Source organism: Stegostoma tigrinum, chromosome 18 (assembly GCF_030684315.1).
Source record: "Stegostoma tigrinum isolate sSteTig4 chromosome 18, sSteTig4.hap1, whole genome shotgun sequence".
Lineage (NCBI taxonomy): Eukaryota > Metazoa > Chordata > Chondrichthyes > Orectolobiformes > Stegostomatidae > Stegostoma > Stegostoma tigrinum.
In genome coordinates this window covers 6,819,546-6,842,295 of record NC_081371.1, presented here as the reverse complement: position 1 = coordinate 6,842,295, position 22,750 = coordinate 6,819,546, and the positions used below count along the sequence as shown (strand labels likewise).

The 22,750-nt window shown below is 45.6% G+C and overlaps 1 protein-coding gene across 3 annotated transcripts in view; it reads right to left on the bottom strand.

Moving 5' to 3' along the window:
• Positions 1 to 22,750, bottom strand: part of LOC125460685 (uncharacterized) — a 47,318-nt gene that overhangs the window by 6,773 nt on the left and 17,795 nt on the right. For all 3 annotated transcript variants that reach the window (XR_009446869.1, XM_059652278.1, XM_048548380.2), the window contains exon 2: positions 126 to 6,113. Coding sequence is in view for 2 of the 3 variants with exons in the window: in XM_059652278.1 (XP_059508261.1) it covers positions 168 to 6,056 (5,889 nt within the window). In the remaining variant the exon portion in view is untranslated. The remainder of the gene's footprint in view (positions 1 to 125; positions 6,114 to 22,750) is intronic.

Here is a 22,750-nt window from a genome sequence, read left to right as displayed (position 1 = left end):
AAAACATCAATTCAAGTTAACCAGAATCGCCACTATTTGTTGCTAGAGCTTGTGATATCGAAATAGCAGCCAGGAAGTTCCCCAAGAAACTCCCTGAAGCATTTACAGATTGTATTTTCACATACCATTCTGTGTAGCCAACATGGTGAGTTTTTGATCTGCAGTGATTATTGTTGCAGAGTGCTGCCAACTCTGCCAAGAGACAGCTCAGATGGGGCTGAATCAGAAGAACAGTCTGTTGCTGAGATTTCCATTTGTTCATGTGCCACATCTAAATGACTACTCCCGCAGTCCTGAGAGATTTTCCAATAGGCTCCTGGGCTTGTCGCTTCAGAAGTTTCATCATCCAATTTAGATGCTGGACTGTGGATCAAAGCTGATGATGTTGCACTCGGCAACGCCGAAAGAACGGTTTTGAGTCCTTGGAGATCCATTCGTTTAATTTTTATTTCGCTGCTGTCGTCCACGCCAGGCTCAAATCTGCTCCGACTTTCTGGCCCATTGAAAGGTTGCATTGAATCTTCAGGATATGGTGTATCCTGATCTTGTACATCACTGCGATCATTGCTGTTTGTGTGTCCGCTCATTATGCTGTCCATTCTCAGAGATGGTACGGTTATCTCTATGTTGTTAGCCTCAAACTGTTTGTCCCCATTTCGTCGAGTTATTTGGCAACTGCTATTATGGAGAGAAGCATTTGGTCTGGAGGTTTCGAGCGATGTCGTGTGTGAAGCGATGTCATCCCAGCTACCGTTGCTGTCCTCAGCAGTCAGCAGGTGGGACCTCAATACACTCTCTGACTGCTCAAGTTCTTCAAACGCAGTAGAGCCTGTTGGACCGCGCCAGCTACTTAATTCTCTTGGCTGAGACTTATGTCGATGAAGTTTCTCCCTGTCAACTGCTGCAGTGAGCCCAAGCTGGAGGCAGCGTGTGTTTGATGCGTGCATGCTACTGTTCGATTCTGCAGCACTCACTACAGCGTAGAGGTCGATTCCACTGCGAAGGCATTTGACACTAGATTTAAAATCAAATCGTTTCCCTGTCTCTGGTTGGTGCTGTTCAGACCCTTGGCCAGATGGACACCAGAAGCGGAAAATAGACGCGGTGGTGGCTTCCAAATCAGCCATACTACGGTATTCATTTTTGCTGAAAAGGTCCTGGGTTAGCAAGTCTTTGGAATTGAAGCAACAGAGAACTGATGTTGCCCTTTGTCGACCTGTGGTATCATTTGCCTCCCTTGGGCTTTCAGTACCGCACCCATTTCCCGTTGGTAACTTGGAGAGGTCTGCACAAACCACTGCATTTGGCTTGCCCCTATGCTGAGAACTCTCAAAGTTTTGATTCAGTTTTACCTCCATTTGGTAAACGCGATCGGAATGTTTAGCCACAGTGCTGAAGATATCTGTATTTGACAGCTGGACAAAAGAATCACTTAGAAAAGGTACAACGCTCTGACTGTGAGGGGAGTCCGTAATGAGGTTTCCCTGTCTGCCCAGATTTGAACCAGCCCTGATTGGTCCATTCATCTCTGTCGGGCCTTGTTCTATTTGCGTTGTGGAAAAATTGCTCACTTTCAGGAGGGATTGCTCGAGCTGGCTGCCTGCAGTTACCGAGGATTTAGAAATGAGGTGTGCACCGTTTATGATTTTCCAGTGGTCCTGGTATTCAGAGAGTGAGAATATAACGCTGATCCTGATCCCTGAGAGCAAATCTGTGCCAGCACCTTTTGAAACGGCTGCTGCCCTACAGACTTTTGCTCGGAGCAGGGAGCCGCCTGCAACAGTCTTTACTTCCCCATTGCTGCTCTGAGGAAAAGCTTCAATTGCCAGAGCCGGTCTTCGACATTTAAGTGGGATTCTTGAGGTTAGGACACCTCGTATCACAGACAGAGAGCCACAGGTATCTGCGCTGCTTGACACAGGGGCTGATGAATTTTCAGTTCCTGCTGAGCCCTTGATATTCGCTGCCCTAGGGAAGACCCCTGGTTTTGCGGAGTTTTCTTCACTGCCTGGCTTTCGGCTGTCCTGGCAGCCACAGACCATTGAAACTGAATTCTCCACCGTCCCAGAGATCCCACTTTTCGTGTCTTGCTGCTTCCTCAATCCTCTGCACAGGTCAAAAGGTCCATCAGCTACACAGTGCTTGTTACTTCTTACGCTTCGAATGGAGTGTGCAGCTTCTTCTGGCACTTTCCGAGGAGATGAACTATCTGTGTCACTCCTGGATGCACGTCTGCTGTTCTCAACCAAGCCTGCACACGATGGATCAGCAACTGGATTTATTAATGGTGTTGAACATGCCGGTAGCTCACAGGGAGAGCTGCGGGATGAGGATAGCAGACTGAGGAGCTGATCATAGCCTCCTACAGAAGGCAGAGATAGAGTTTCCTGCATCTCTTCAACCTGTGTAATCAATGGAGGCTTGTCCAACAGAGCTGAAGCATGCAAAACCGAGGAGACGGACTGATTTACTAAGGATAAGGTGTGGAGATTCATCAAAGGATTATTCCCTTTGCTGCTTTCAATACCACCTTCTAATTTAATAGCATTAGTCACAGCGTGTGCGTGTGGATGATGTGCTGTTGGGGCACAAGTGAGATTATTGGCCAAATGTTCTTCGGCCTCCTGATTGTTCCCAGAGTTCACTGGAACCGAGCCCTGAGCTGCGTAATGTACCACATCCGGAGGTTCAGTTCCCTGCAATCTGTTCTCTTCCTCACTCTGAGCTCTGTTGACCAATGGACTTTGGACACTCCTCGCTTGAAAAACAGAGATCGATCTGTTTACATCGGCAGGTGTTTGTTTAACGACTGCCGGAGTGGTTCTGTCATTCTCGAAAGGAACCTTTGGAGTCTGCTGTCTTTCTCCGGGGTTAACAGGAACATCTGACCAGCCTCTGGTTTCCTTGGACCCTGTAGAAGCAGGACCAACTGAAGCAAACACTTGCTCCTTATCATTTGATATTGCTGTATTAAACGATGGTAGAGTTAAGTCTTGCGTCTGCTTTACTTCTGGACCAGATGGATCATTTGACAAAAAGGCAGCTATGTTCTGCTCTGGACTGGTTACACCAGGAGACATGGAAGTTAGAGTTGCCACACTTGGTCCTTCACTGTCTTCTGGAATAATACCTAAAGAACGTAAAATGAATTCTAAGGTGTCCGATTCCTTTGTTGAAACACTCTGAGAATTTGGTATTGAGTTGAGCTCCTCAACAACTTTTTCTGGGGATGCATCACTTACCTTGTTATCATTTGTAGTGTAGATATCAGAAAATGGAGATCCATTTTCTGTATGGATTCCTGCAGGTACCTCACTATTGGCTTTACAGTGGAGTCCTGCCTGATGTTGATGCAGATCAACTAACTTTGATGGAGCACTGGACAGTTTAGACGATTCAATAGTCTGGGCCATGAGTTGTTCTGGGAAACCCACTGAAGGTGCAACATAAATATCACCTTTTTGTTCATTTGAGATTACATTTGACAAGTGGACACCCACATGAGCAGCAGCTTCTTGCATCCTGCTGAATTCTTCAGCTCTCATTGCTAGAGTCAAGTTCTCTTGGAAGCTTTCTGAAGTTACAGTGTGTTCGTTGATGAGGTAGCTCTCTATGATACGCTCTGTTCGGGCACAATGAGGAGAGGTTGCGGCACACACTTTGTCCACAGTTTGCTGGCTCCCTGATCCTTGGCTGGAACATCTCAGCAAATTCAGCACATCAGCCGGTTTCGTTGTTGGAGATCTTGCGGCACTTGGGAAAGATGCAGGCTTCTCTTCAACCGTTGAGGTTGTATGTAGGGGTGATATGAACGGCCCCTCAGTTTTGACTTCGGATTGCATGAGGAGAACTGCATCTTTCTCATTGCCAAAGGTGTGAAGTGTTGGAGAGGATTCTGCACTTTGGCTGAGTTCAGCGCTTGAATGAAGGCAAGCGGGAGGGCTTGACACTTTCCATTTACCAAGTGGTGAGGATGCATCATGCATGAATTGTCGTGCTCCTGCAGGGTTCTGCAACTTAGGCACTAAGTCTGTACTTGTATCCCAAATATCCTGGCAATCAGCCCTCTGGGAAGACTGGTTGACATAAGCTGACTGTGTGACACCGCTGGATGCGGTGTTAATTTGACCCGATTCCGAACAGACTGGTTGAAAGTGAAGTGAAGAACCTTCCAGCTTTTGACGCTTTGAATATCCATTCATTTTATTTCCGAAAGAAGTTCGCAACATGTCATACAAGGCTTCGATTTCTTTTTGATTTTGTTCATCACACGGAGAAGCATTTATCTGAGGACTGGAGATATCCAGTGACCGAAATGAATGATTGTATGGTTCATCTTGTTGGTTTGATCCAAAATAATTGGGATCAACAGACCCAGAGCCTAAAGATTCTGCATTCTTGGAGTTTAAACAGTTAAGCGGGTAATCTTGCATGTTACACTCAACACCTAAAGCCCCTTGGTGGATGTGGGGATACATTGTACTGTCTTGTAAAACAGAGCTTTTCTCTTCATAACTTTGGAGAGATAGACTGAGTCGTTCTATCAATGAGTTGCATTGGTGGCGGTTTGGCAAACAGGGAGATAAAATCTGTTGCTCGCTTTGTTTTGGAAAAACAGAATTGCTGTCCGTATTTCTGTCTGGCATTGACTGATCTCTTAACGACAAAGCGCTGCTCAGATTCTTGCTGTTCACATGACTGGCGGAGTTTATGTTCTGTGCTGCAAACTGACAAGATTGCACCATTGCAGGATTTTGCTGGGGTGACGCATTTACTTCGCCCATCTGTACATTTGCCCGGGCTGTTCTTTTCCTTTTATCCATAACCTCAAACGCGAGAAGCAAGGCCTTCAGCTCTCCAAATGTAAGCTCTTCGAGAAACCTCAGCACATCGTAACTCCTCCTCTTCCGCGAATGTTGAGACGACTTTTGAGAATACACATTGGAAAGGTGGTGTGCCCTGGAAGTAGATTCACAATCTATCTGGTGATTTTCAGACGTTCTGTGATTAAAACTGTTGAACTGAGAAACTGCTGGCAGGTAAGTGGCCTTTGAAGAGCTTTTACTGGGAATCTGAGTACAAAGTCCATCTCCACTTGACATTGTGCTCGGAGTGTGGCTAAGCATTGCTTCATGTCCATTGTTCATGAAGTGGTTTCCAGTTGATGACTGCAGAGTTGAGATACTGCCCCTACCCAGTGCCTGCATTCTGTCTCCCTGCTGGCTTAACTCAAACATACGTCCAGCTGTGGACCCTTTGCAAACTACAGGACTTGTGTTATGAAATGGGCCCGAATTGCAATAGCCCACGTTTGAAGCTTGCTGATTTGCAGTGCGCGTAAAAGATCCGGGAGCCTGCGGATACTTGGCACATGGGCAGTTAGTCCAACAGTTCTCGGTGGGCTGAGCTGCAAAATCCACCCCGTTATCTGAATGTCTCGGAAGTTGCTCTGAAACAGACCACCTCTTGTGGTTTAGCAGAGGTGGTGTCGCCCAAGAGGCGAGCGAGCTTGGAGTTCCAGGCTGCACACCAGTAGAAGAAGTAGGACTGGGGGATGATGGGAAATTCTTGACGGCTGCCTGCGCCTGTTGGTACAAGCACGTTGGTCGTCTCTGAGAAGGGCCGCACTCCAAAGGTGTTCGAATGCAGGGTGTGCCTGACCACACTGATCGATCCTGAGAATAGGTAGATTGACTCTCAGTTGGCAGACACTGTGGATGGGCAGGTTGGAATCTGCTTTTAGTTTGGGAGCCCCCGATTAATGTAGTCAATATGGGTGAACGATAAGATGTGGTGCCAATGAAAGACGAAGGTAATTCAGCTGAGGAACAGGCAAGTTGGTTGACGTCTTCATTTGGGTTGCTTGTTGCCAATTCATTAGCAAAGTAGTTAGATCCACAACGGACCTTCCAAGACTGGTGATTAGACGAGGATGACCCATTACTGGTGCACTCAGATCTCCAAACAGTCTGTTGGGAAAGTGGATACAATGCCTTCAGCTCATTGCGACTGTCAAAAAACTGGTGAAAAGAGTCGCTGTGAGCCCGACTTTGCATCTTTTGCAGTTTTAACTTGTAGCGGGTCAGCTCGCTGTTTCTCTAATCTTAAGGCTTCTGTGAAGAAAAATAAATCAGAACTTTAGTACCTAGAAGTAAAAAAATAAACCAAATGCATTAAAAATTGGAAACAGAAACAGAAATGCCTGGGTAAACTCAACATCTGTGCAGAGAAATCAGCGTTAACGTTTCGGGTTGAGTGACTCTTCCTCAAAACACTCCTCGCTAAAAACTGGATCTTGACACAACACCCATTGTTGTCATACTTTTTAGGGCTGATTTTATGTCAACGCTCACCATGTGTTCATTTTCGTCATCAACAATTACACTGTAGTTGCAGGTTTTGGCCACAAGATGACAGTGTGGAGCTGCAGGCACACAGAGCGGAGTGTCCTTTTGAATCAAATCGGGCAGAAGGGTCTCGACCCGAAAGGTCAGCTTTCCTGCTCCTCTGATGCTGCCTGGCCTGCTGTGTTCATCCAGCTCTACACTGACAAGGACTGGGTTCTTGCTTTTCCTGATCTTGGTGTATGGGGGCAATTTTAAAAGTTGCAGATGACACTGGTACAGGTGAGAGTTGTAAAGTGCAACAAAGACATTGCAGTGCTATTAACTTTTTGATGGACCAGGCACATAGATGGCAGATGAAGTTCAATGTGGAGAACAGCAAGATCATATACAGAATCCCTACAGTGCAGAAGCAGTCCACATTGACTCTCCAAAGAGTATCCCACGCAAACCCACCCCCATCCCTGTAACCCTGCCTTTACAATGGCCAATCCATCCAACCCTGGACACTATGGGCAATTTAGCAATGGCCAGTCCACCTAACCTGCACATCTTTGGACTGTGAGAGGAAACTACAGAGGAAACCTGTGCAGACGATGCACAAACCTTACACAGTCAGTTGCCAGGGGCTGGAATCAAATCCAAGTCGCTGGTGCTGTGAGACGACAGTGCGAACCACCGTGCTGCCCCACAACGTTGGCACGAAAGCATACGGGACAAACACTGTTTCACTTGCTTCAACCCGCTCCAAACCTATCACTGCGCACAAGTCAAAAGATTTGACGTTTACACAAAACTAGAACTCGCCTGACAATGCATCCTTAAGAAACACAGCAACGACATCCTGTTTGTAACATGCAGCATTGTAATTCTGAAAAAAATTCACTGCTCACAAAAACTTTTATCATGGGCATAATTCGACCTTTGATACATTACAAATGAGCCTGCAGTTAGCTCCCAATTTACAGAATTTGCATGATAGTATTCATTGATTACTAATCAGACGAGATCCAACCAGCTCCCAGCACTACCCAGTCTGCTGGTTTTGTAATGCAGGAACAATGGGGGTTAATTTACATCAACCTCTCCCAGATTACCATCACATTCTTTTGAGACAGTGTGACCCAGTGGAAGGACTTGCAGGACGATTTCTTGTCTGTGACACAAACACTCTTACCGTGACCAGTTTCACCTCTAAGGAGCTGACAGCACAGTTAGTCACCTCAGGGAAACTGTTCTTGTAGGGGTGCACAAGCTTGATAAGCAGGGTTAGATTCCCTACAGTGCGGAAACAGGCCCTTCGGCCCAACAAGTCACACTGCCCCTTGGAGCATCCCACCCAGGCCCATCCCCCTATAACCCTCACACCCCTGAACACTAAGGGGCAATTTAGCACAGCCGATGCATCTCGCCTGCACATCTTTGCACCGTGGGAGGAAACTGCAGCACCCGGAGGAAACCCACGCAGACACGGGGAGAATGTGCAAACTTCACACAGACAGTTACTCGAGGCTGGAATCGAACCGGGGTCCCTGGCACTGTGAGGCTGCAGTGCTAACCACTGAGCCACCATGCCGCCCTAAAGGAGGTAAGCCACATTAACCAGATAAGGACATCCCACCGAATCACACCAAATTCAGAGCAAACCAAACACCGGGCTTTATTTGACAAACAGGAGGCTGGAAAAACACAGAAAGCCAAGCAGCTTCTGGAGGAGAAAAGTCAACATTTCAGGTATTACCCTGAAGAATTATCTAAAACGTTGACTTCTCTTCCAGCCGCTGCCTGGCTTGCTGTGTTTTTCCAGGCTCCTGTTTGTCTACCTTGGATTCCAGCATCTGCAGTTTCTTTGTCTCTTGCTGGGCTTTATTTCTTAAGAAGAGTGAGAGAGCCAACATGTGTACAATTGCTGAATGGCCTCCTCCTGTGTACATGAAAAAGTGCATGTGAAAGCATCAGTGCTGAACACCCAAAATCATAACATAACATAAAACATTATGCTCTGTGGTGGAATGGAATTAGCAACTTGGTGCTATCAAACATAATTCCACGAAGAATGAGGAAATGCGTACAATTCCTGCAATTACTGTGCATGATGCTGACCTTGGAAGTCATAATTCATATTCGGTGTGTGAAGTTAGCCCCTGTTTAACAAATAATGACAGCGAGATCCTTGTCCAGTCACCAATCACTGGTTGAGTTTATCTTCAATGAAATAGCAGGGAGAAATGCAATGGCCACAGTGCTTCACATTGGGTTGAATATCTTCAGTATATTTGAAACCCTGCTAAATGAGATTACATTAAGTTGTTGTCATGTCTGAAATTAGTGCATTCCATACAGGATTGGCTCCATTCGCTGACATGCATTTTAGTTCACTCGTACAGATTGATCCAATGAATGCTGGTGATTAAGCATTCTGGTTTACATGAGTGATGCAAGGTCTTCTATTTATTTACAAAGCTCTCTGCTGCTTCCTTGCATTATTACGCCTTTTCTTATTTAATTCCTCCATCTTCTGCCCTTCTGTTTTTCCACCCCTCCTATTCTTTCTACCTCCTGGTCAAAAACCTGTTACACCTAAGTTTGTTCCAGAGATACTAGGAACTGCCGATGCTGGAGAATCTGACATAAAAAGGTGTAGAGCTGGACGAACACAGGAGGCCAAGCAGCATCAGAGGAGCAGGAAGGATGACATTTCAAGTTTAGACCCTTCTTCAGAAAATACACCCAAGTTTTCTGGTTTTGGCAAATGCTTACCAATGTGAAACATTAACTGTTTCACTCTCTCAATGACCTGCTGAGTTTCTTTAGCATTTTCTCCATTTACTATCTGGCCCATATCTGATTGCTTTCTGTTTTTCACACTTCCATAGCAACTACACTTCAAAAGTAGCTCATTCACTTCTTGGAATACCCTATCCAGAAATGGAATTAGAATTAGCACCATTTTAAATACAAAGGTACCTAGGTACAGCTTCTTTAGTTACAAGATAGGGAATAAAATGCCCAGCATTGCAGAAACGAAAGTCCGAACAGTGATCTTCCAACCCATCCCAAGCTGGCACCTAGCCCCAAGGCTTCACCTTGAGAATCACATTGTCAACTGCTATTCAGAGGTCAAGGGGCTATAACTTTCATGATGAAATGCAGGAAACAGGCCATAACAGAAGAAGCAGCAAAATACCAAAGAGGGATAGATGATGAGGGCCTCCCCCAGCTGGGAAACACTGGAGATGGCAAGGGGTGCTGTGGCTTTGAGATGCCAGGAGCTGCGGGCTACTCTGCATACGCCAGATCCTGACCAGCTTTGGGGAGCACCAATACAATTCTGCTGGGTGCTGAATTGGGAGTCCCACACTAATGTCACACACAATGGAGACTTCACTCCCAGGGCAGCTCCCTCAGCACAGAGGTACAGGAGCTGGTATCCTGGAACACCCTTGGACTTGTGAACATCTGGACTGGTAATCTAAAACCTAAAACTGGCTTTAGGTGACGGATATAATGGGCTGGCGGTATGGAAAATACAATGGAACAGACAAAGCAATAAGATAATTGTTTAGGGCTACGCAGAACAAATTAAGTAGAACAAATTAAGTATATACGAATGGAAAACAGTATGAGCAGGTTAGTCAAGTCAGATCACGTGACATAAAGGTAAACAGGCTGCGGGACATAATGACATAATGTAATAGATTAGGTGGTATTAGACGGTACTGCATTAGGTGGTACTAGGTGGGACTGGCACAATGGGAGCACAGTATGATTGGGATAGTAACATCATGTGACATGTAATCTCAAATACTGAAGGCCAGGATGACCTAATGTAATAGATTAGGTGCGGGTAGGAGACCATTGCGGCAGAAAATAATCATAGTCTAATAAGTTGAGAAATCACTGTAGCAGAAATAGTTCAGAAGACGAATACCTTAGAGAGATAACACTAATTAACACAATTGGTTATGCTGATAACCTGAGAAAGAGCATGATAACTGAAAGGGTATAAAAAAGGTAACAAGCCTGAGGATCGGGGGCGATCGGGAAACCATATTCTGCTTGCCATAGCTTTTGTTTGCAAATAAAAGTTTAACTTCTTGTAGAATTCTCTATGTCTCCTGGTGATTCTCCATGACATTGGCAGGATGTGAGAGATCAACACAGAGCAATGCAGTCAACACAATCTCCTGGGAAGATACTGACACGCTAACAAAGGAACATAAACTACTACTAAAAAAAAGTGTACTTCTATTTTTCATGTTGGATAATGGATTATGTCTCATAAAAATGTAATTTTCCAACGTCTTTTTTAGTAAGCAGAGGAAGTGGAGTTAATGGGAATTGGAGGGGGGGGGGGTAATCTCTCCATTGGTTGATATCATTCCCCAGCACAAAGGACGATGACGGTTATTGTTGGAAGTCAGTCAACTCAGTTCCTGGGCATCGCTCCAGGACTTTCTCAGGGTCTAGTCCGGAGGTGAAATCTTATCTAAGCCATTGGCAGGTTCTGTGCACATTGACTGGATGTGCCAGAACACTGACTTCCATATATAAAACCATTGCACCGCAGTGGAAAAAAGAAACTAGGGGAAGCATTGGTTCTAGTCCCAACCATCTGCAGCTGCTACATTCAATGACCTTCCCTCCAGCTTAAGGTGAGAAGTCGGGACATGCGCCAATGATTGCACAATACTCAGCACCATTTGCGGCTCTGCAGATACAGAAGCAGTCCATGGTCAAATGCAACAAGGTTTGGATGGTTGTGTCAATAAATGTAGAGCTGGGCAAGCACAGCAGGTCAGACAGCATCCGAGGAGCTGATAAGACAATGTTTCAGGCTGAAAACTTCATCATGATTAGGCTGGGTTCCCTACAGTGTGGAAACAGGCCCTTCGGCCCAACAAGTCCACACCGCCCCTCGTAGCATCCCACCCAGACCCATCCCCCTGTACCCCACACGCCCCCGAACACTACGGGCAATTTAACATGGCTGATCTACCTAGCCTGCACATCTTTGGACTGTGGGAGGAAACCAGAGCACCCGGAGAAAACGCATGCAGACATGGGGAGAATGTGCAAACTCCGCACAGACAGTTACCCGCGGCTGGAATTGAACCTGGTTCCCTGGTGTTGTGAGGCTGCAGAGCCAACCACTGAGCCACCGTGCCACCCAAATGATTGGTCGGAGGGGGTGGTGGAAGACCCCAGAAATAAATAAATGGGGGGCGTGGAACTAGAGGTGGGGGGTTAGATGAGACTGAGATAGGTGAATGCAGGTCGGGGGTTATTGTGGTTGGTCATTGGGGAGGGTGGAGTTGATAGGTGAGTCAGTAGATGGACAAGTTTGGGGTGGAGAGATTTTGAAGCTGGTGAAGTCAATATTCAAGCCACTGGGCTGTAAGCTGCTAAGGCGAAATATCAGGTGTTGTTCCTCCAGTTGACATTTGGCCTCACTCTGACAATGGAGGAGGCTGAAGGTGGACATGTCGTCAGGGGAGTTGGAGGGGAGTTAAAGTGGATGGCAACTGGAACATTAGGTTGGTTGGCACATGCAGAGTACAGATGCTCCACGAACTGGTCCCCCAGTCTGCGTGTGGCCTCCCCAACAGAGGAGACCACTTCGAGTGTAACGGACACAGTAGATGAGGTTTGATGAAGTGCAGGTGAATCTCTATGGGATTTGGAAGGATTGGTTGGGACCACGGGTGGAGGTGATGGTAGAGGTGTAGGGGGAGGTGTTGCATCTCCTGAGGTTGCAGGGAACGGTATCGGGTATGGTGAAGGAGTTGGTGGGGAGTGTGGAGCTGATGAGGGAGTCGGAGTGAATGGTCCCTGTGGAAAGCAGACAAGAGTGAGGAGGGAAATATCTTTTGGATGGGGTCAGCTCGTAGATGGTGGAAAAGTCGGAAGACGGTGTATTTTATTCAGAGATTGGTGGGTGGTATGCGAGGACTCAGGAGAATCTATCCTTGTTGTTGGGGGCAGAGAGGGTTTGAGGGCAGAAGTGTGGGAAATTGTGGGGATGTGGTTGAGGGCACCCTTAGTAACAGTGGAGGGGAAACTACAGTCTCTAAAGTAGGAGGATATCTGGGATATCCTGGAGTAGAACACCTCATCCTGGGAGCAGATGCGGCAAAGGAGGAGGAATTGGGAGTATGGGGTAGAATTTTTGCAGGAGTGTGAATAAGAGAAGATATGGTAATGAGGTGATTTGGGAGTCAGAGAATGAAATAGATGTTGGTGGTGAGTTGGTCTCTGGAGATAGAGTTGGAGAGGTCCAGGAAGGGGATCAAGGTGTCAGAAATGGCCCAGGTTAATTTGAGGGGGTGGTGGAAGGTGTTGGTAAAGTCGATGAACTGTTTGACCTCCTCACGGGAGCTTGAGGCCGCATTGTTACAGTTATCAACATAGCAGAGAAAGAGGTGAGGCATAGTGCCGGTGGAGAAGTGGAAGAATCCTACAAAGAGGAAGTCACATCTTGGGCCCATGCAGGTGGCCATGGCCATCCCTTTGGTTTATAGGAAATGGGAGGAGTCAAAAGAAAAATGATTGAGGGTGATGACTAGTTCTGCCAAGCGAATGAAGGTGTCGGTGGAGGGGGACTGGGTGGGTCTACGGGAGAGGAAGAAGCGAAGGGCTTTTAGGCCCTCTGTGTGGGGGATACCCATGTACAGGGACTGTACGTCCACAGCGAAGATGAGGTGCTGGGGGCCGGGGAATTGGAAGCTTTGGAAGAGATGGTGGGCGTGGGTTGTGTCCCAAATGTAGGTAAGGATCAAAGGGGAAAGAAAAGAGTCGAGGTAGGAGGAGATGAGCTTGGTGGGAGACAATGTGTCTGTCAGACTATTTCCGTCCGCATTCGGCAGGAGCCATTGACTCCGCGACTCCCTTATCAGCTCCACATTCCCGAATAACCCCTCCACCACACCCAGCACTTTTCCCTGCAACCGCAGGAGGTGCTACACCTGCCCCTACACCACCCCCCCACTCCCACCTCCATCCGAGGCCCCAAACAATCCTTCCGAATCTGGCAGGGATTCACCTGCGCCTCATCTCACCTCATCTACTGTATCCATTGCTTCCGACGTGGTCTCCTCTATATCAGGGAGACCAAGCGCAGACTCAAGGACAGTGGAGCATCTGTACTCTGCATGTGCCAGCCAACCTAACTCCCCTCCCACTCCCCTGACAACATGTCCACCCTTGGCCTCCTCCACTGTCCGAGTGAGGCCAAATGTAAACTGGAGGAAGAACACCTCATATTTCACCTTACAGGCCAATGGCTTGAATATTGACTTCACCACTTCAAAAATCTCTCCAACCCCAACTTGTTCATTGACTGACTCTCTCACCTCTCCACTCCGCCCTTCCCATTGACCAGACACAATAACCCCCTCCCTGCATTCACCCATCTCCAACCCATTTACCCTCCCCAGCTTCATATTTATTGACTCTAGCTTCCAGCATCTGCAGTCCTTACTGTCTCCAGGATCTGGACAACATGCAGCTTCTGCTGGTAAGTGATAACTAATATTCACATCACACAAGTGTCAAAGTCATGACCATCTGGAGAGAACCTTATCGTTTTCCCTTGACATTTATTAGCACTAAAATCACTGAATCCCCCACTGCCAAGATCCAAGGGGTTACCACAGATCAGAAACTGACTTAAGTGATTTGTAATTCCTAAGGACTGGTTACCTTGATTCCAAACCTCCAACATGATTAATGTGTTTTAACTGCCCTATTGTTAAAGGAACAGAGCAAATGAAACTCTGTAAGATGACCTGCTACATGAGATTAAATATTAAATTGATACTGACACATAAATATAATGGCTTGTTCATGATTTTCCCCAGGACTCCTTTTCCCATTTCCCCACAAATGGTAATAACACCTGGTAATGTGGGGGAGTGGCACGTATAAATGATAAATAACAAATCCTCGAGACAAGGAAATAAAAGCAGAAATTGCTGGAAAAGTTCAGCAGGTCTGGGGAGAAATAAGATTTAACGTTTCAGGTTAAGTGACCCTTCCTCAGAACACAATCATATCTGAAAGAGGTAATAGGAACTGCAGATGCTGGAGAATCCGAGATAACGAAGTGTAGAGCTGGATGAACACGGCAGGCCAAGCAGCATCAGAGGAGCAGGAAGGCTGACGTCTTGGGCCTAGACACTTCATTCTGAACAAGTATCCACGCCCGAAACGTTAGCCTTCCTGCTTCTCTGATGCTGTTTGGCCTGTTGTGTTCATCCAGCTCTACACCTCGTTATCTCTGAAGTAGAGATTTGGGTGGTAGTGGAATATGGTGAATTTGTAATGTGGAGCTCAACTGATCCGACTAACTTTTAAACTTCAAATGACTTCAGCTCTTAAGTGATTTGTAATTCCTAAGGACTGGTTACCTTGATTCCAAACCTCCAACATGATTAATGTGTTTTAACTGCCCTATTGTTAAAGGAACAGAGCAAATGAAACTCTGTAAGATGACCTGCTACATGAGATTAAATATTAAATTGATAAATAAAGGTACTGTTACAAATGTGCAAGTGGGCTGGTTGTTTGGGAACTGAAAAGACTAGCTTATCTGGTTAACCACGTGAGAACGAGACAACAACTGTTTTATTTGTACAAAGAACTGCCGATGCTAGAAACCTGAAACGAAAACAGAAATTCAGCAGATCTGGCGACATCCATGGAGGGAGATAGAGGGTTAATGTTATGAATACAGGGACCCTCTGTCAGAGATGAAGTGACAAAATATGCGAGATGATCAAAACCACCAGGAGGCAGCCTCGAGACAACTGCCCAGGCTCAAGGAGGCGAGTCCAGACCATTCACAACAATCACGTGAATAGCAAGCACTGAGAAATGCATCAGGACCTGTGCCCTGAGAGGAAAGGTAGCTAGTTCAGGACTGGGGCTCATCTGGCACAATAGCATTGTCCCTGCCTGTGATCCAAGAGATCTCGGTTCAAACCCTAGCTGCTCCAGACATATCCAAACAGTTTGATTAAAAATATCTGTATGACTGAAGAAATCAAAGATATTACTAGGGTTCTTGTGGTAGAGGGTAGTGTCCCTACCTCTGACCCAGGTTTGAGTCACACCTACTCCAAAAGGTTGTTTTGAAAATATCTAGTGTACAAACAAAAAAAAGAGAAGCAGGCTCATCAACTGCTTGGAGACTGGGAGATGTGAGCTGATCACTCTGTCCATGCTGACACTGAGATGTTAATGGGTTAACATCCCATGAATTTTTACGCTCTGTCTCTCCTCATACAGGGGTAGGTGAACACTGTCTCAACTTCCTGCCTGAATAGGATTAGGTGTGAAACATATGTCGGGGTGTGAAACATCTGTAAACACAAAAAGCACTAAGCTCTATAATCTTTATGGCTCTACCCCCACACCGCCACCTACCCCTGTTCCTGTTGAAATAGCCAGGTCAGTGAACTTTGATCAAGCCAGGCACATGAAATCGCATCAGTGATAATGGGAACTGCAGATGCTGGAGAATCCAAGATAATAAAATGTGACGCTGGATGAACACAGCAGGCCAAGCAGCATCTCAGGAGCACAAAAGCTGACGTTTCGGGCTCTCTGATGAAGGGTCTAGGCCCGAAACGTCAGCTTTTGTGCTCCTGAGATGCTGCTGGGCCTGCTGTGTTCATCCAGCCTCACATGAAATCGCAACCTGTCGTTATCATACACTTTGAGACGATCAGATGTATCCTGTTCAGATATAGTAATTGTTTTATGTATCTGCCAATTCCAAGAGTATAAAAGCGAGGACTGTCCCCTGTTTGGGGAGAATCGCTCATGATACTCAGCGCTCTGTGGCGGGCTGCGTACAGTGATCCTTGTACTTGCTTAATAATAGAGGATAGTGTTTTTGTAACCAGGTCAGTGCCTTGCTCTTGTATCAAGTCCCTGAGGGTCTCTGAAAAACGAACCTAACAACACTTGCACACAGGATTATGCGAGCGTAAATTCCGATTTCAGTTCCAATCAGGCATGTTGTGAGCAAACAGTAAGTTGAGTCATACCCAGATTAAATCTCTGAATCAAAAGAAAGAGATATTAACTAACAAAATTTGTTAGTTTAGTATGTTAAAATGAAGTAACTTATCTCCCAACTCCCCAAAACGTGTTCACCACCATATAAGGCACAAGTCAGAGATAATGGGAACTGCAGATGCTGGAGAATCTGAGATAACAAAAGGTGTGATGCTGGATGAACACAGCAGGCCAAGCAGCATCTTAGGAGCACAAAAGCCTATGTTTCAGGCCTAGACCCTTCATCAGAAAAAGGCACAGGTCAGGAGTGTGAAGGAATACTCCCCACTTGCCTGGATGGGTGAAGCCCCAAGAACACACAAGAAGCTTGACACCATCCAGCCTGATTGCCTGGCTCCAATGACCACCATCATCAGCAAGCACTCTCTCCACCACTGACAATAGTAGAAGTGTATACCATTTATTAAAAAAAAACTCAAAGCTCATTAGACAGCAGCTTCCAAACCCATTATTTCCACCATCTAGGGCAGCAGATACATTGGAACATCACCCCACAACCTGCAAGTTCCCCGTCAAGCCACAGGTGGAACTACAAATTGCCATTCCATCGCTTATCGCTGGGTTAAAATCCTAGAATTCCCTCTCTGACAGCACAGTGCATCTATACCATATGAATTTCACCACTTTAAGGCAGCAGCTCTTCACCACCTTCTCAACACAACTGTGGCCCAGACAGAAACACCAACATCCTGTGAATGACTAAAAAGACCCTGATTAACTATTCTCCCTTGCATGTCTTTGAAAGCAATGACATTCCTGAATACATTAGCTCTAGAGTGCAAAGATAAGATACAAAGGTTGCAGACAAAACACTGGAATACGGAGAGAACACTAAATTCAGCGAGAAGTAGACATTTGTGTCTTTGTTGTTAAACCTGTATTTACAGGGAATAGAAGGGGAAAAAGCTCTGTTAGAATTTTGCCTTCAAGAGGAGTTACCATGAGCTGTCTGAACAGGGAAGGTTCACAATCCCTTGGGAGTTCTTTCCACATGGGGTTTCCAGCCTCAAGACTTAAGTGCAATTTCTGTACGTAGCCCTAAAAATCAATGAAATAAAACCACTTGCCTTTATTGCTCGGTGCATTGAGTATTGGAGTTTGCAGGCCATGTTGCAGTCATACAGGACATTGGCTAGGCCACTTTCGGAATACCGCATTCAATTCTGGTCTCCCAGCTAGAGGAAGAGTGTTGTGAAACTTGAAAGGGTGCAGATAAGACTTACAAGGATGTTGCCAGGGTTGTAAGGTTTGAGCTAAGGGAGAGGCTAAATAGGCTGGGGCTATATTTTTTTCCAGAGCATCAGAAGCCAAGGGGTGACCTTATAGAGGTTTATAAAATCATGAGGGACATGGATAGGGTGAATAGCCAAGGTCTTTTCCCCAGGGTGGGGAGTCCAATAATAAAGGGCATAGGTTTAAGGTGAAAAGGGAAAGATATAAGAGGGACCTAAGGGGCAACATTTTCACTCAGAGGGTGGTGCATGTAATGAGCTGCCAGAGGAAATGGTGGATACAATTACAACATTTAAAAGGCATCAGGATGGGTACATGAACAGGAAGGGTTTAGAGGGATACGGGCCAAATGCTGGCAAATGGGACTTTAGTAATTTAGGATGTCTGGTCATTATGGACAAGTCAGACCAAAGGGTTTGTTTCCAGACTGTACATCTCTATGACTCTGTAATAACTAAGATAATTATCAGAATGTTAATGTTTCTCAGGAATAGAAAACTGTCATTTAAAGAATATGGGATATTTAACACTTCTCCTCCCAGTATTGTTTTAGCTGCTACAAACTGCTTCATAGTTAGGTAACCCCTACATTATCGATACCTGATCAGATGTGACAGCAATTTTGATTTCATCCTCACCAACATCGATGATCATTTATAGTGGGAGTCACCTGCTACTGACCAAAAGCAGAAACACTGTCTGATGTTTCCTCACTCTATTTCCAGCCAAAACAGGCCATTTGACTGACATCTCATCCAACACCTTAAATATTTATTCCACTGGCAAACTATGTCTGTACAATATGCACCAAAATCTTGGTCTGGTCGTGATGTGTTCAAGTTCTTTAGTCTAGAACAACTGAATTATGACATGTTATGAAACTTGAAAGTGTTCAGAAAAGATTTACAAGGATTTTGCCAGGATTGGATGGTTTGGAGAGGCTGAATAGGCCGAGGGGCTACTTTCCCCTGGAGCGTCGGAGGCTGAGGGGTGACCTTATAGAGGTTTATTAAATCATGAGGGGCATGGATGGGGTGAGTAGCCAAGGTCTTTTCTCCAGTGTGGGGGAGTCCAAAACCAGAAGGCACAGATTTAAGATGGGAAGGGAAAGATTTAAAACGGACCTAAGTCGCAAACTTTTTATGCAGAGGGTGGTGCATGGATAGAACAAGCTGGCTGGTACAATTACAATATTTACAAGGCATCTGGGTGGGTATACAAATGTGAAGGGTTTAGAGGGATATGGGCCAAATGCTAGATTAATTTAGGATAATCTGGTCAGCATGGAAGAGTTGGACTGAAGGGCCTGTTTCCAATAAACTAAAACCCAACAAATCACCAGGGTGTGATGGTCTACTGCCTAGGGTTTCAAAAAGAGGCACTTGTGGGGACAGTGGAAGCCATGGTGATGATATTCTAGAGGTCACTAAATTCTGGATCAGTACCAGCAGATTGGAGGTTAGCAAGTGGAACACTTCTGTTGAAGGAGGGAAGGGGAAAAACAGAAATTTTAACCTCAGGGACTGACATCAGTCATTGTGGAAGGTAGTCTTCATGATATTTTGGAAAAGGTATGGAACTCCTACCATTGTGGATACAGACTATTCAGCGCACACTGGCCTTTCAAACAGCATCCCACCCAGACCCACCCCCTTACCCCTGTATTTCCCATGGCTAATCCATATAACCACACACATCCGAGGACACTACGGGCAACTCAGCATGGCCAATCTACCTAACCTACACATCTTTGATCTGTGGGAGGAAACCCATGCGGACACAGGAGAATGTGCAAATTCCACACAGACAGTCGCCCGAGGGTGGAATTGGACCTGAGTCCCTGGTGCTGTGAGGCAGCAGTGCCAACCACCATGCTGTGCCATAGTATGTATAGGTAAAGTCAATATAGTTTTACAAGATCAAAAATCCATTTGAGAAGATTTGCGATGTGACTAGTTGGTTAAGTAAAAGAGATCCAATTGATATAGTACATTTTGATTTCCAAAAAGCATTCAACTAGGTGCCAAAGCAAAGAAAGATACAAGTTAAGGGTACATGGATTTGGGAGTAAAATATTAGCACAGGTGGAAGGATTGGTAAATGGATTGGAAGCCAAGCATTTGGATAACTGGGATAACAAGGTGTGGAGCTGGAGGAACACAGCAGGCCAAGCAGCATCAGAGGAGCAGGAAAGCTGATGTTTCAGTCCTAGACCCTTCTTCAGAAATGGGGGAGGAGAAAGGGGTTCTGAAATAAATAGGGAGAGAGGGGGAGGCAGATAGAAGATAGATAAAGGAGAAGATAAGCAGAGAGGAGACAGACAGGTAGAAGAGGAGGGGATGGAGCCAGTAGAGGTGAGTGTAGGTGGGGAGGTAGGGAGGGGATAGGTCAGTCCAGAGAGGACGGCCAGGTCAAAGGGATGGGATGAGGCTAGTAGGTAGGAGACAGGGGTGGGGCTTGAGGTGGGAGGACGGGATAGGTGGGAGGAATGACTGGTTAGGGAGGCAGGGACAAGCTGGGCTGGTTTTGGGATGTGGTAGAGGGAGGGGAGATTTTGAAGCTTGTGAAGTCCACATTGATACCATTGGGCTGCAGGGTTCCCAGGCGGAATATGAGTTGCTGTGCCTGCAACCTTCGGGTGGCATCATTGTGGCACTGCAGGAGGCCCATGATGGATGTGTCATCTAAAGAATGGGAGGGGGAGTGGAAATGGTTTGCGACTGGGAGGTGCAGTTGTTTATTGCAAACTGAGCGGAGGTGTTCTGCAAAGCGGTCCCCAAGCCTCCGCTTGGTTTCCCCAATGTAGAGGAGGCCACAATGAGAACAGCGGATACAGCATACCACATTAGCAGATGTGCAGGTGAACATCTGCTTGATGTGGAAAGTCTACTTGGGGCCTGGGACAGAGGTGAGTGGGGAGGTGAAGGGGCAGGTGTAGCACATCCTGTGGTTGCAAGGAAAAGTGCCAGGATAACTGGGGTCTTTCCAAGTTGGCAGGCTGTAAATTGTGGAGTGTACAATGAGCAATGCTGTAGCCTCAGCTATTTACAGTCTGTGTTAATGATTTAGAGTCAAGGATAGCCAGTCTGCTGATAAAGGAATGGGAAATGTAAGCGATGAGGAAGCAAAAGATTGACAGAGATAAAGAAAGGTAAGTGCAGGCAACAAGATGGCAAATGGTATGTAATGTGGAAAAGAAGAGAAAAGCACATTTTTTTGAAAAAAAGGTGTGAAACTTGTAAATGTTGATGTTCAGAGAGTCTTGGTTGTACTCACAGAAAATTAGCATACAGATAGAGAAAGCAATTGGGAAGTCTTATTGCATGTTGGCCTTGTTACAAGGGATTTTAGAATCAGAATTAGGTTTATTGCCATGTGTACTCAAGTATAGAAACAGTGAAAAGTTTACAATGTTGCTCTACACTGCACCACCTTAGGCACAATTTCTTAGTTACAAATCCTAATTACAAAATAGAGAAGTAAAATTACCCTACCTGACAGTTATTCACAGTACAAGTGAGAAAAATAAGAAATAAAAAGTAAAAAAGCTAAACATCCCAGGATTTGGAGTACCAGGAAAAAAAGGTCTTGCTCCAATTTTACAGCACTTTGGCAAGAACACACCTAGAATACTATGCAGTTTGGGTCTCCTGATTTAACGAAGGAAACATTGGAAGTGTTACGTGCCTAGCCAGTGTGAGTTGAGTAAATTGGGTGTATACACCTTGGAGTTTATGGGAATTGCATGTGGTCTCATCGTAATGTTCAAGATTCTGAAGAAACTGAACTGAATAGATACCAAAGAGACCATTCTTTCAGTGGAGGAATCTGTAGTATGGGAACACAGTCTGAGGATAAGAGGCTGTAACATTAGGCTGAGTAGGATCTTTAAAAGATCTGATCAAAATTATTAGAAGGAGACACATGCGCGTTAATATCTTAGCTAATTTATTGTTTACTAATCCACTCCTTATTAATTGTTACTTTGTACAATTGATAAATATTAGGCTGACTAGTTGGGTTAAACTATTGAGATATGTTTAAACCATTGAGTCTCACATTGCTTTTCCACTTGTTGGGATCTTTGGTGACAGCAGCACATGGAGCTCTATATCAGATGCGAGGGCACTGGTCTGGTCAACCCCAGGCTGATAGTGAAAGTCCAAATAGTGCAGCAAAGACCCCAACATTAATATCATTTTGTATCTAATATTATGTGCCAGATCACCATTTCATAGCATTTTCAGTCCTTTTCCAGTCTACTTTGCAGAAAGCAAGTTGAAACACATTTCCATGTGGTCCCATATTAACTTTACAATATTCTGTTAGCTCCAGCTCCAAACAGCGTGGTTTTGCACCAGCCGTGCTGTTTCATGTATTTTTCCACTCTAGATCGATCATGTTAAGCCCAATACTACAGAGGCTGATCATTTAGAACCAAGATGGAGCAGATTCTTCATACATGAGGTTATTTATCTTTGGATTGCTTTCTTGAAGAGGGTTATGATTAATCATTCATTGAATAGGTTTAATGCTGAGATAGAACAGAACTCCCACAGTGTGGAGGCAGGCCATTCAGCCCATCAAATCCATACTGACTGTCTGAACGCCATCCCACCCCATTCCTGTAACCTTGTATTTCCCACGGCTAACCCGCACATTTTGGGCTGTGACAGCACCCAGAAGAAACCCTCGCAGACACAGGGAGAACATGCAAACTCCACACAGGCAGTTGCCCGAGAGTGAAATTGAGCCGAGGTCCCTGGTGCTGTGATGGGGTAGTGGTAACTATTGAGCCACTGTGTCGCCCAGAGGTGAACTGATGTTTGGTGTCTTGGGGAAATCAACGGATATAGGGAGCAGAGGGACAAAGTGGAGCTGGAGCTAAGACCAGTTGCGTTCATACTGGATAGTGGAGTAGGCTCCACAGGCCATTAGATCAATTTCTGTTCCTACTTATGTTCATAAGCTGTGCTTTGACCAAGGAATTCATCAACAAGGGCCCCAGGAACTGTGAATATTCTGAGGCTGAAGGTCTTAAAAAGGCTCATCGGATGCAGATTTGTGCAATGGCTGTGAGTGTCTAGGAT